This window comes from Carcharhinus amblyrhynchos, chromosome 1, assembly GCF_965287045.1.
Source record: "Carcharhinus amblyrhynchos chromosome 1, sCarAmb.v2.hapA, whole genome shotgun sequence".
In the NCBI taxonomy this organism is placed as follows: Eukaryota; Metazoa; Chordata; class Chondrichthyes; order Carcharhiniformes; family Carcharhinidae; genus Carcharhinus; species Carcharhinus amblyrhynchos.
The window spans coordinates 30,565,840-30,581,017 of record NC_137324.1 but is presented as its reverse complement, the minus strand read 5'-3'; the positions used below and the strand labels follow the sequence as shown (position 1 = coordinate 30,581,017).

General features: G+C 39.5%; 1 protein-coding gene across 2 annotated transcripts in view; it reads left to right on the top strand.

Moving 5' to 3' along the window:
* The window catches only part of smad2 (SMAD family member 2), a 134,905-nt gene that overhangs the window by 75,236 nt on the left and 44,491 nt on the right, over positions 1-15,178 (top strand). The window contains exons 2-4 of one of the 2 annotated variants that reach the window (XM_080205789.1): positions 127-216; positions 9,584-9,777; positions 13,419-13,553. In XM_080205789.1, coding sequence (XP_080061915.1) covers positions 127-216; positions 9,584-9,777; positions 13,419-13,553 — 419 coding nt within the window. The remainder of the gene's footprint in view (positions 1-126; positions 217-9,583; positions 9,778-13,418; positions 13,554-15,178) is intronic. The other variant, XM_080205877.1, reaches the window with a different exon arrangement.

The following is a 15,178-nucleotide window of genomic DNA, read 5'->3' as shown; positions in this document are numbered from 1 at the left end:
GGAACCTTGACATTTCTTATTTTAAAGAGACTTATTTTTATGTTTGTCTACATGTATGATCCTCCATCAGCTTTTCACTACACCATGCCCCATGTTTACCTTTTTTTTTTCTAATTTTATGCACAGCACATGCTCTGAAATTTGGGGACTGAGTACACCTGGTACAGTAGATCAGTGGGATACAACAGGCCTTTACAGCTTTCCTGAGCAAACCAGGTGAATATGCAGTCACTAAAAGCTCTGTTCTTCCACACAGTGAGATGTTGGAATTAATTTATGGCCATTTGAGAATTGTCAATGTTTGAATTCACTCTTGGTATTTCTAGTTGTCTCTTTTTGTGGATTTAAAAAAAAGGGCAAATAAAAACAGATGGAAATACGCGGCACATCAACATCGAAAAGAAGGTCTACACCCAAATGTTAACCTGTCTTTTTCTTTTTCAGATGCAGATGTGCCTGATGTGTACTTCCAGTATTTTGCTCTAACTCTGATTTTGTAACAAATCTTGTGTAATTTTTAAGCCGAGTAATAAGACATGTATTTGTATTCAAAGGGGCTAATTCCAGTCACTGTTTTTACATAACCTGCTAATGACAGGTTAACTGTTCAAACAAAATCATGTTTGCTAGGTTTATTTAGCTAGTATCAGTAATGGGAATGTAATTTGAAAAGATGTTATCTAGATAGCTATGACATCGTCTGTTTTTTAAAAAATTATTACATGTTTGTTAATTTTTTTATGTTGGGTAAGTCTGACAATAGTTGAGGATTTCTTGCATTGATTTTTTTTTGACATGAACATAACACTTCCTTATGTGCCTGAGATTTTGATTATCAGTGCTCAAGCTATAAGTTACAACTTTCACATCAGTGCTATTTCAGGATTCTGACTCCAAGAAAGCTTTGATTAAATTAGCATCTGGGAGAGAGAGAAACAGACTTCATGTTGCAGTTCTGATGAAATGTTATTGACCTGAAACGATAACACTGTTTCTCTCTCCACAGATGGTGGCAGACCTGCTGAATATTTCCAGCATTTTCTGTTTTTGTTGCAGATTTTCTGTATTTTGTTTTCATACTCGGCTTTAGTTTAACATTTGACCTCTCTTGCTCAAGTGTCACATTGATTAAAAATTTTGGAAGGTTTAAAGACGCTTCAGCCTATACAGCTGGTTAAATCATAAACTAAAGCAGCATTTAGTTATTTTACATGGCTCATTTGTACCCCATTGCCACTGAATAAGTAAATTACAATATGTATTCTTGATTCCTAATGAACATTAGCATTAACCTGCCTGTAAACCATTGCATTCTGAAGAATTATTCTCAGTGTGAGGAAGGAAAATATGTCTTTGTAGCGGCAGATTCTCTCTGACATATTGGACTGGTATGTTGCTAGCAAGTCTGGGCCTTGCATTGAAAGCTTATTCTGTTCTTCTACTAAATAACCATGATGAATTACCGTTCGTGAAACTAGTGTAACATTTTCATTTTCACAAACATGCCCATGTCCTGGTTAGCGAAGCTATTTATGGAAATCCTAAATTTTTCTGTATCTCTTGCTCAAGCTGAGTACTTGAAAGTAGAGAAAAGGAATTTTTATATTGCCCATGTCGAGCACCAGTCTATCCTGATATTGAAGGGACATATCTCCGAAGTAATTAACTATTAGATTAACTGTCTAATTATTGATACAGTATAAAGTTTTTTGAGGATCATAATTGGTTCAATCACCCATAGTTAAGTTTTTACACTACAATTCTGAAGGTTTGTAATCGATATTTGCATCTGTGTTCTGGATTATGTTTCTGATAAAACATAATATTACTGACAGCTTCTTTGTATTCTTCGCTGTCCTATGCATTTTTCAGTTGATGAGTTCCAAACCTGATTGTAATTCCAAGTTTGTTGACCTTCATTCTTCAACCATTCCAGTTTATAAACTGATTTCTAAATGTTAATTAATTCTTTTGAAGGCATGCCTGCCATGTTCGATTAAGATTTGGTTAAAAATTTCATGCTGAGGCTTCCATGCACCAAATAAATTTTTAGTACCTGTGAATTATGCATGGCCACATTGGTTGTTTAGTCATGCACATGATCAATCCCTAATTGAACACTTCAGTGGCCAGTAATGCTTGTCTGGCAAGTTCTTGTGTAATATGCAAATATCAACAGACTCTATTCAACCATACTTTTGGAAAGCAACATAATATTTCGACTGCACTTAAAATTCAACTGATATAACAAAGTTGTGCTTATTGATCGCACCAGCATTATTTGCTCTGATCATCAGTATAATAATACATTCTTGGGTTTCTTTTTGAGTTCTGAGGAAAGTATCTTTCAGGGAAAAGTAAAGCTACATCTTCTTTGCATTGCAGTTGCTCAAAAAATCGTGCCTTCTAATGGAATATTGGAACTGAGTAAGCCCAATGTAATGGCAAAGGAAGAAACCTAATTAGACTAATTCAAATATGGAGTTGCATTTTAGATGGGGCACAGATTTGGGTGAAGGTGGGATAGCAATATTTTCAATAACGTTGTAGAAGAAAAGATGATGGAATGATAATTTAGAAAGAACTTAGAATGCATGGAACTCTGTTGACATGCATAGAGAAATGTACAAACACCCATAGTATTTGAAACTCTTGATCATTAAAAAAACTCAATCAAGATCATCAAACATGATTTCCCTTTAACTCCACAGTGACTTGCATTTATTAATCCATACTTTTCTAAATGCCAGTTCATTTTATTTTGGATTAATGCCTACAAGTTTTTTTCACCATTGATGTTAGGTTGGCTGCCATGGAGTTACCAGGTTTATAACCACCCCGTCTTTTATTTAAATGGATATGGTATTTGCCAGTCTTTTGGCATCAGCCCAATATCCAAGAAGGACTGTATGGAGTTTGCACATTCCACTGTCCTCAACGCCCGCTCCCCCCCCCCCCCCCCGGTGTTTGCATAGGTTTCCTCCAGGTGCTCGAGTTTCCCCCCCCATACCCCAAAGATGTGCAGATCAGGTTGCTTGGCCTTAGTGTTAGGGGGATTAGCAGGGTAATCCATGGGGTTAAAGGGATAACGTCTGGGTGGCATTGTTGTCGGTGCAGGCTCGATGGGCCGAGTGGCCTCCTTCTGCACTGTCAGGATTCTATTCTATGACTGGATGGTAGTGGCCAGATGTTTCATTATTTCCATCTGTTCCTTAATGAATTAGGGTGCATCCCCCTTCTAGCCAGCTGACCTTTCTTTGAGGACTGCCATTGGTTTCATTCTCCTCTCTAGTGAAAGCAAATGAAATATACTTAATTTGTAAACTCAGCCATGCCTTCTGCTTAGTCTTATTTCGCTTCACCCTCCCCTATTCTGCCCTTTTCACTGTTTGTTTATCAAAGGCTTTCGTGCTTACTTTTATTTTGGATGTTAATATATTCTCATGTTTTCTTTTTGCCCCTCCTTGTACCCTTTTTAGTATCAAGGTTTTGGAATGGGTGCAGGAGCAATTTGCTAGAATGGTATCCAAGATGCAGTTACATGAAAGACTAGTGAAGCTGGGATTGCTCCCCTTAGAGTGGGGAAGGTCAAGGAGGGACCTAATAAAGTTAAAAATTATAATGAAGCTTAAAATTATGAAGGGATTTAACAGAAATGGGGAAAATGTTTCCAAAAGCAGAATGGTAGGCAACCAGAGAACACAGGTTTAAAGTAATTGGCAAAAAGGCTAGAATTGTTAACATCGGGAAAACACTCATTGAAATGCTAGCAGAAGCAGGTTCAATAACCTCTAAATCGGAATTGGATAAGCATATGTGAGGGGAAAATGCAGGACTATGGGGAAAGGGCAGAGGAGGGGCACTAATTGGATAACTGTTAAAGAGTTTGCACAGGTACAATGAGCCTAATGGTTCCTAACATGCTCTGTCATTCTATAATTCTGTGATTATTGTTACTACCTGGACATTTTTTTCTGTCACACAGGACTAAATAGTGCAAGTGAAAAGAATTTTGCATCACCAAAAATAAACATTACTGTAAATAATGTTAGAAAAGCATTTAAAACTAGCTACTTGAGTGGGAGCACAGTGCAAATATAATAACATTGCAGTATTAGCTTATAAACTAACAACACGTAAACCATTCTTTTGGTGCATTCTATGGTGGCCTAGTGATGGCTAGTACTGTTTTTGAAGTGTTCAACAGAGATAAAACAGTGAGCTCTAAGACCACATCTCTACCGTCACACGGACGATTTCAACCTCTGTACTGACTTTGCCCCTGCCCCTGCTCATAAGAAATAGGAGCAGGAGTAGGCCAACTAGCCCTTCGAGCCTGCCCCGCCATTCAATAAGATCATGGCTGATCTGTCGTGGCTCAGTTCCACATTCCCGCCCTCTCCCCATAACCCTTAATCCCCTCTCTTATCAAAAACCCATCAACCCGGGCAGAGAATTCCAGAGATTCACCACCCTTTGAGTGAAGAAGTTCTTCCTCAACTCCGTTCTAAACCGTCCCCCCTTTATCTTGAGGCTGTGCCCCCTAGTCTTACTATCCTTTCTGAACGGGAAGAGTCTCTCCACCTCTATCCTATCCATCCCATTCATCATTTTATACGTCTCAATGAGATCTCCCCTCATTCTTCTAAACTCTAACGAGTACAAGCCTAATTTATTCAGCCTCTCCTCATAGCTCAACCCCGTCAACTCCAGCATCAGCCTAGTAAACCTCCTCTGCACTCCTTCCAAGGCCAAAATATCGTTGTGTAAGTGTGGTGCCCAAAACTGCACACAGCACTCCAGCTGCGGCCTCACCAATGCCCTATACAGCCGCAGCAAGACCTCCCTACTTTTATATTCAATCCCCCTCGCGATGAAGGCCAGCAGCCCATTTGCCTTCCTGACCATCTGCTGCACCTGCTGTAAAATCCTGATTCATTTGTTACCTCTGTGTTTGGATTATCCAAAACTCTGCTATCCTTGCTTTTACATTTGCTAAATCCATTCCTCCATTTACTCTGTGCTTGCTGACCACCTGGCCAAGCAACACTTGAATTTTAAAATTCTCATCCTTGTTTTCAAATCCCACCATGGCTTTGCTTCCCCTTGCACCCTGCAAAGCTCTGCTCTAGCCCCAAAATTTTCCCAGATATCTGCATTAATCTAAAAATGGTCTCTTGAGCATTCCTGATTTTAATTGCTTCACGATTAGTGACTGTGCCCTAAGCTCCCTCTGCTCTTAAGCTCTAGATTTCCTCTGAAACCTATGACTCTCTCCCCCTCTTTCATATCTTAAGACACTCACTCAAACCTACTTCTGTGTCCATGCTTTGTGCCATCTGTTTTAATATCTCCTAATGTGGCTCAGTATCTGTAATGCTTTTGTGAAGCACCTTGGACATTTCATTGTTCTAGGTCCAAGTCAATGCAAGCTGTAATTTGCAATTTTAGATAATGAGAAAACCTATTTGGCTTTAAAGAGAAAATGCTCAATATAGTCAGGCTAAACGGCATCTGTTGGGCGAGAAATAAAGTTAACTTCTGAGGTCAGTAACTGAAGAAACTGGAATGTGTTACGGTTGTAATAAGAAACATGGTGGGTGGAGTGGGGGGAGGAGGTTTGATAAGGGAGGAAAGAACAAAAGGTAGAACACAGGTGTGAATCAGTGACAAAAGGAATGACAATGTGGTAAGTAAATAATAACATTGGTCTATCGTTTTAAATAACGACAGAATCATTACCAGCACCCTGCTGTCTGGGGGGGAAAAATGAAAATACTGTTTCTGAATTGAAATTGTTGAAGCCCAGAAGGCTGTAAAGTGCCTCAATTATGAGGGATGGGATGCTGTTCCATGAGCTTCATTGGAACAGTATAGGGGATAAAGAGTGTGAGCAGGTGGAGAATTAAACTGGCAATCGATGGAAGTTCAGGACCACATCTGCAAGCTGAATGAAGTCCCACAATCTGCTTTTGGTCTTCCCAACGTAGAAAAAGTCTGCTTTGTGGACAATGAATATAGTACACTAACTTGAAAGAAGTGCAAATAAATTGCTGTTTTACCTGGACAGAATGTTTGGGATTGTGGAAAATAGGAAGGTAGGAGGTAAACAGACAGGTGTTGCACAGGCATGTGCTGGGAAGAGGAGTAGGTGTTGGAGATGATGGAAGAGGGGAACAGCCCCTAAGGAATGCTGAAAGGGGAATGGAAGATGTGTTTGGTGGAAATGGTTATTCATGAAGAATGGTGTATTGGAACATTTGGCCAAGTGGAAACTTGTCTCAGTTCTGAGGCAAGCTTACAGTTGAGAGTGAGTATGGAAAATGCAATTGATCCCTTGAGGGCATGTTAGCCATAATGGAAGGGAATGATTTAGAGTCAGAGGTTTACAGCATAGAAACAGTCCTTCAGCCCAACTTGTCCACGCTGCCTAGTTTTTAACCAAATGCCTGCATTTGGCCCTTATTCTCCTCTACTCGTCTTACCCGTGTAATTCTCTAAATGCTTCTTAAAAGACAAAATTGTACCCGCCTCTCCTGGAATATGAAGTATTGGTGTGGAAAGTTGCATTCTGTTGAGGATAGGAAGATGAGGGTAAAACGGAGATTTAAAGCAAAGTTGATTGCTTTCACGGAATGGAGTGGTAATGTGACTGCGCATTTTACAATTTGCTCATTCAATGTAATGTTCAACAGTTTCCGTTTATAATTGTTTTTCAAATTCTTTTTGGATATCGCACCCTGGTAATGATTCTGCTGTTGTAATTTATTGTTTGTCAATGTTTTCTATTAACATCCCCCCTTTTGTGTTGCATTATTATCCCTTTCTCATTTAATCATTCGTGCCTGCCCCCACCCCCCAATTGTCTCTTTCTCTTAGTTCTTAAAGCATGTTGGCATCCATCACATTTTCCGTGAAAGATTGTTGACATGACATACTAACTATTTCTTTCCACAGATACTGCCTGACCTGCTGAATATTTCCAGCATTTCCTGATCATATTTTAGATTTACAACATCCCAGTGACCTTTACATATGATTGTAGTAATGGCTTATGTTGTTTTATCTTTAACCCTCTCCAGCAAGACAAAACAACTCCCTTTCTATGATCCTGAATTTAACTATCACAAAGAAGTGTGCTATCTTTGGTCTGTACTGTTTTTATATTCAAGATCAACTATCATAACCAGGGAGAAAGAAAAATAAAAATACTTTACAATTCTGAATTTGAAAATAGTTTATGCTTTGCTAAATTGGAGGTTTTGTCTGCTGGTAGGTTAAAAATGGATTATTTTATATTGCCAAGTTATAGTAAAGTAAGCAAGATTTTCAGTGCTATTTATACACATCAATGTAATTGAAACTCATGCTTATGTTCTGTAACTGTTTGAATTGCTTGAGGCTCCACATGGACTGAAACATCTACTTTTCTGTCCATTTTACTGTTACATAACTTCCCAAACACACAATTGGAATATTTAATACTTCATAGTAATTCCATTCAATGGAGAGCCTTTTCCCTCCCATTTCTCTTGACTGAAAACACCAACTTTTGGTAATGATTTTAAATATGCTGGTAACTCCCTCAACTTCTCTGAAGTTGCCATTCTACATGTATGGTTGCAGATTTTGTGTTAGGAGGACTTAGACTGTAGAGGACAGTTGTGTCTAATTTTCATTTACTCCTCCTCCCTTGATGTCCACATGAGTACTTCTAGTGAACATGAGAGAGAACCCTGGCTGATTTTTTTTCTCCAATGCCCACGCTTGTGTCTAAATCATATTAACAGCTGCGCTTCCTAAGATCTAAAAATTCATCTCTGACCAAACTTATCCTAGGACAAGTTTATGTGCCTTGCTGATCTTTTGCATTGAACAGCATTGATTGTTATGTCATCAAACATAGTGGTATTCTGGGCACAGGAATCTGCAAACAGCAGTAAGATGAATAACATTTAATGTGTTTTTAGTCATGGTTGATAAAGAAATAGTGATATACAATAGGACATCACTTGAACCTTTCAGTTTTCATTTAATATCTCAAAAGGCCGATCCCTGGAACAGTGCAGTTTCACTACATTGTGTTAAGTCCTGGTGTGGAACTTGAATTTATAAACTTATAATTTGAGATGAGAGCAGTCAGCTAAGTTATCATAAGGCCATTAAAGGTGTGGGTGTAAAATGTGACCTTACAAAATTTGAGAGCTAACCTAGTTTTATCAAATGTAGATTTTAATAAATTGATGATGCTTGGTCTTCTACATGTTCAATAGTAAAGTTTGTTTATTAGTGACACAAGTGGGATTACATAACACTCCAATGAAGTTACTGTAAAAATCCCCTAGTTGCTACATTCTGGCACCTATTTGGGTACAGAGAGAATTTAGCATGACCCGTGTACCCAACCAGTTTTTCCATAGGAGGAAACCAGATCACCCAGAAGAAACCCATGCAGACAGGGGATAATGTGCAGACTCCACACAGACATTGACGCGACCTGGGTCCCTGGTGCTATGAGGCAGCAGTGCTAACCACTGTGCCATCGTGCCACCCCTAACCACTGTTCCACCTTAATACTGCTGCTAGTGGTTATGGCTCGAGTCTGGCAATAGTATTGTAACATCCAAAATGTACTGCTTTTCACTTGGATTATGACTTGAATATCTTGCCACTGAAAAGTCTTTAAAATTCAGGAAAAAAAGGAATTTATTTTGTCTGGTTGACAATATGAATGCCAGGCGAATGGCTGCTTTTATAATTGAAAATCTTCTGTAACCAAAAAAGATGTTATCTCAATCTTTTCTGTTTTCTTAGATATGTTAAATCTTAAATAAATTAAATTTGATCATTCATTATTAGTTATATTCTCTTTGCTATGGTCAATATTGCTATAGCTAAGCTAATAAATAGGGTTACAAACTTCAGATAAAGCTTTTAGGAAACATGAAATACCAAGAAACAACTTGTTGTCGATCAAAGCAAAAGATAAGATTGGAATTTGCTTTTCTCCAAGCATTGGACAATCTATACATCCAAGTTTTTTTACACAGAGGATGGTGGGTGCTTGGGACTCGCTGTGGGGGGACGTAGTGGAAGCAGATACGATAGTGAGTTTTAAGACGCATCTGGACAAATACATAAATAGGACGGGAATGGAGGTATATGGTGCCCGGAAGGATAGGGGGTTTTAGTTCAGTTGGGCAGTATGGTCAGCGTAGGCTTGGAGGGCCGAAGGGACTGTTTCTGTGCTGTAGTTTTCTTTGAGTATAATGACTTCCAGGCTAATTTTACCCCTGAAAATATTAGTGTCTGAAAAAATGGACATTATGATTTGATATTTCCAGCACATGTTCTGAGAATGTTCTATGATTGCAATAGAGTACCATATATTGTGAGACATTTAGTTGCTCTCCCTTCTCTTGCTTCTTCACCTACACTGATAACTTAATCCACAAGATGTGGTTAGTTACTGAACTTGCTTTAAATTGTATGTTAAATATGATTTATTTCACTAATAACTCTAATGCTATTACTTATAAGTTGATATCCCAAGTTTTCTACATGAGATCTTCTTTCTGTGCAGGTCACTTGATGGCCGACTGCAGGTTTCACATCGCAAAGGTTTGCCTCATGTTATTTACTGTCGCTTGTGGCGATGGCCTGATCTTCACAGTCACCATGAGCTTCGAGCCATTGAAACTTGTGAATATGCTTTCAATCTTAAAAAGGATGAAGTATGTGTTAATCCGTACCACTATCAGAGAGTGGAGACACCAGGTGGGTGCTAGATTATACAAATTAATTTTGAAAATGTAATCTTATCCATTCATACACTTTCATCTTTTGTGGGATGAGTGCCGGCTGACATGTCCAGCATTTATTGTCATCCCTAATTGCTCTCTAAGGTAGTGGTGAGCTGTGGTTGACCATTGCAGTCCATCTGCTGTGGGTACAGTGGTCCAGCGATATTGAAGGAACAATGACAGTTCCACATTGGGCTGATGTGTAGCTCGGAGGGAAACTTGCAGGTGGTAGTATTCCTATACATTTACTGCTTTTGCCCTTATAGGTGATAGAGGTTGCAGATTTTGAAGGTACTGTCAACGGAACCTTGATTTGCTGCTATGCTGCTGCATATAATAAATACTGCTGGCACTGTTGGTGGTGGGAGAGCGAATGTTGAAGGTGTAGGATCAGTGCCAATCAAGCTGCTTGAGTGTTAATAGAGGTGCACTTGGCCAGGCGAATAGAGAGCATTCATAAGTCTTGACTTGTGCCTTGTGAATTATGGACAGGCCTTTGGGAGTCGAGAGATTATTTACTCGCCACAAAATTCCTAGTCTCTGACCTATTTTTGTAACCATGATATGTTTATGTTTTTGTTCAGTGGGAGATTCAGCCATGATGATGATGTTTTTAATGTCAAGGGGAGGTGGTTAGATTTTCACTGAGATGGTCATTCCCAACCCTTGTGTGCTATAATCACACTTGCCACTTATCAGCCCATGCCTGAATGTTGAATGGATTTTCTTTGTTTCTTGGAATGCGAGCTTGCTGGCAAGCTACCATTTGTTGCTCATCCTTAATTGCCCTTGAGGTGAGCTACTACTTTGAACCACTGCACCTATCTGGGGCACATACTTCTACAATGCTGTTAAGGAAGAGAGTTCCAGGATTTTGACCCAGTGGCGGAGAAGGAATGGTGATAACAGTTCCAAGACACGGTGGTTAGTACTGCTGCCTTATAGCACCAGGGACCCAGTTTTGATTCCTATCTTGGGTTGCTATCTGTGCGGAATCTGCACATTGTCCTCGTGTCTGCCTGGGTTTCCTCTGGGTGCTCCATTTTCCTCCCACAGTCCAATTAGGTGCGTTGGCCATGCTAAATTCTCCCTCTTGTGTACCCGAACAGACTTTGGAGCGTGGCGACTAGGGGATTTTCACAGTAACTTCATTGCAGTGTTAACATAAGACTACATGTGATAATGAGTGAACTTTAAATCAAGGTGATTTGTGGCTAGGAGGGGAATTTGCAGGCGGTGGTGTTTCCATTTGCCAGTTACTCTTGGCCTTCTAGGTTGTGGAGTTCACAAGTGTTGTTGAAGGAAACTTGGTGATTTGCTGCAGTGCATCCTGTATGTCATCCGCACTGTTGCATCAGTGGGTGGGCTGCCGATAAAACTGACTGCCTTTTCCTGAATGGTGTCTAGCTTGTGTTGGAATCGCACTTGTTCCATGACACTCCCAACTTGTACCTTTGTAGATGGTGGACAGACTTTGGGGAGTCAGGAGGCGAGCTACTCACCTCAGAATCCCCACTCTGACTTGATTTTGTGGCTCCAGTATTTACATAGCTGCCCAGTTCAGTTTCTAGTCAATGGTAAACCCCAAGATTTTAGTGGGGGAATTCAGAAATGGTGATGCTGTTGATTGACAACATGCAGTGATTAGATTCTCTCTTGTTGGCAGTGGCCATTGCTGGCAATTTTGTAGTGTAAATATTATTTGTCACTTATCAGTCTAAGTCTGACTTGCTTAGGTCTGGTTGCATGTGGAGACTGACTGCTTCAGTATCTGAGAGATGCAAATGGGGCTGAGCATGTGCAGTTATCTGTGAACATCACCATTTCTAACCTAATGATGGAAGGAGAGTCATTTGAAGCAGCTGTAAATGGGTGGACTCGGACATCACCTGACATTTTACTGTATATGGATATGGACTGCTTCTCTTCAGCAAAGAAGTTTAAATTCCACAATGCTCGCATGGGCTATTTTAATTGTTTTATGGGGCCTTTTTAAACTAGATTGTTAAAATGTGAACACCAAGGATGCTACTTTTTATGTGGAACATTCCTTGAAATTCATTGTCAAAACGTGCATGCATTGGCATGAAGCTGAAATGTTATGACTATTTCAACATTTTCTGTGCACTTTGGGGCTGATAATGGAGAACGAGCTGCAATGCTGAAGATCTTCTCTCATTGAATATCCCTACGGGATGTATTTGTGCATTCCACCATAAGAACACCAGCAGATGTAGCTGCAATCCAAACATTTATATTTTCAAAACTTCCGTATTTGTGATAAAACACACACTTCTATGAGGTTTCAAAAGAACACAAGCCAATTTAAATACTGCAAAGTCTGTACAAAGGAGTTCAGTGTGCAGTCGTGTGAATTGTCTCCAGTGTTCACTCCTGATCTGGTGAATTAGCATTTGCTTGGCCTCTTGCAGCTTTTTGCTACCTGCCAACAATATTGTTACATAAGCTTCATGGTATTTAAGCCCCAGGAATCAGTCAAATAATGCTTGTGATGTTCTGTTACTTTCCAGACTAATGACCTTTACTAAATTGGGCACCTTTTGGAGTCTTCCAATCACAGGACTCTTGATATTGATTCATTTTTCACCATAGAATCCCTATAGTTCAGAAGGAGACCATTTGGCCTGCTGAGTCTGCACAAACTCTGACAACATCTTCCCCAGCCTCATCTTTAACCGCATGACTTCCCTGGGCTTGCAACTTCTTACTTACTGTCCTGTCTGGAGACAATACACACCTCTGTAACCTATGCTTAATGCTATTTCCACTCACACTGTCTGCACCTTTAAGACTTGATTAGAAGTAAAGACTCACATTCTAATCAGTATTCTGTAAACTGTGTGTGCCTTTATATGCTCCTGTTTGTGATCAGAACTCCCACTCACCTGACGAAGGGGCAAACCCCAAAAGCTAGTGGTGTTTACTACCAAATAAATCTTTTGGACTTTAACTTGGTGTTGTGAGACTTCTTATTGTGGGAGGAAACCAGAGCACCCAAGAAACACATGTGGGGAGAATATGCAAACTCCACACAGTCACCCAAGGCCAGAATTGAACCCGGATCCCTGGCACTGAGGCAGCAGTGCTAACCACTGTGCCGCCCAGAATCTTGTTACTGAAGAGCAAGAAAGCATTCCGAGAGATGGCCCACTGAAAATTAAATGCTTATTTATAAACATTCAAATGAATAGTTTGGTTGTCTTTGGGTTTTTTCTTTGCTGGTGAAGAATAGGATTCAGTGTTTTCTGTTTTTTTGAAGATCCAGTGCAGTATGAAATGCATATGATTGTATTCTTTAACATCTTAAAAATGAGCCTCTTCCAAGCCTTCATTGTTTGCTTTGAATCATTTAGAACTGGTAGATATTTCAAAGGCCAACTCTTAAGGTTTTTACAGGTATGGTGAATTTCTTAGTCCTGAGATGCAAGAATTTGTGGTAAAGATTCCTAGGGATGTTTTATACTATTAGTATAATTGTGAAGGATATATTTGTACACCTAAATTATGCTGTAACTGGGGTGTCATGCACAGTTGGGAAATATGTTTATACCAGTCTGTTTCAGTGTAATTAATGATGTACACTATTCATTTCAGTTTTGCCCCCTGTACTGGTGCCACGACACACAGAAATTCCAGCAGAGTTGCCCCCACTTGATGACTATACTCATTCCATTCCTGAGAACACTAATTTTCCAGCTGGAATAGAGCCACAGAGCAACTACATCCCAGGTAACAAACATTTGTAACCTATTGGATAAATAATTGGTTTACCTTTTCAGCAATCATGCTTCTACATAACAAGGGGGAGAGAATGAAAGCAAGTTAAAATATTGTATCAATGAAGTCCAATTAGATATCTATTAATTTTGGGCAGGAGTTTTCAGGCTCTGCCTGCTGTTGGGATCATCTGTCCCGCTGAAAGTTAATGAACCATTGGCTGTTTGACTGGCCTCCTGCATTTCCCATGGCGGTCCTGTCACGATAGACCAGAAAGTCCCAGACCTTTTTTTTGAAACTTCTCCATAGTGTATTATTCATGAAAAGAAGTTGAGTAATATTTGCCTCAGGAATGAATGATATTACAGGTAAAATAGTTAAATGGATATAAATTGATTTTAAACAATAGAAAATAGCTGAGGAATTTAACAGGGTTACATTTTTATTTGTGATCGCTGCCCATAAATGTTATGAATGTGGATATGAAGAATTTTAGAAAATTTGATATTTAACAAATGATGTGATCATGTCCTAGAGAAGCTATTTAGATGTTGGAAATGGGAAAAAAAGTGCAATATGATATACTGTTAGGAAATTGGATTTTGCATTGAACGGCTGGGATTTTATTGATGAGAGAGAAAATGGGAAAAATTGGACAAGGGACTGTTGAGACATTGTTAGACTGGAGTTGTCTCCCAATTAACTTATCCCACAGCTTTGTGTAGTGCTGTATGTGACATTGAAAATGTTTCTCTAAATTTGCAATCAGCTAACATGCAAAGAATCAGAAATTGGTCACAAAATAGGTGGATGTTATTTGAGCCATGCAAGAGCAGTTCAGCTCGTTCCACTCACCAGCGCTTCCCTTCAGTTCTGTAATTTTTTTCTCTTTTTGGTTGCTTGTCTAATTCGTTTTGAAAACCAAGGTTGCTGCCGCAACACTTGGGCAATACAGTCGTAGAGTCATAGAGATTTACAGCATGGTCCTGGTAAATTTTCAACTTTAAAGCTGACCTTTCTGATACTCTATCAGATTTTAACCTATTCTCAACTGCATCTTTAACCATTTCCATCCCACAGGATGTGAGTGTTGCTGGCTAGGCCAGCATTTGTTACCCGTCCTAATTGCCTTCGGCTGATCTTGTCCATGCTGTCCCCTTTTTTTTAACCCCTGAGCTAGTCCCAATTGCCTGCACTTAGGCCATATCCCTCAGTACCCTCCAGATCCATGTAACTATCTAAATGCTTTTTAAAAGATAAATTGTACCCGCCTCTACTTCTACTTCTGGCAGCTTGTTCCAAACACCACCAGCCTCTGTGTGAAAAGTTCTTATTATCAGTCACTTTAATAAAGATATACTTCCTCATGTCACCATTGGTTCTCCTGCTAATCACCTTTAAAATTGGTATCTTGATTCTTGCCCTTTCTGCTATTTGGAACAGTTTATTTCTGTCTATTCTATTTGGACTTCTCATGATTGAGTATCACTATCAAATTTCCTCTTAATTATCTTCAAGGAAAGCAATCCCAGTCTACCTACCAGCTGATACCTTTTATCCATGGAACCATTCTCATAAATCTTTTCTGCACCCTCCTGAAAAGCTTAATGCACTTACTGAATTGCGGTGCTCATAAC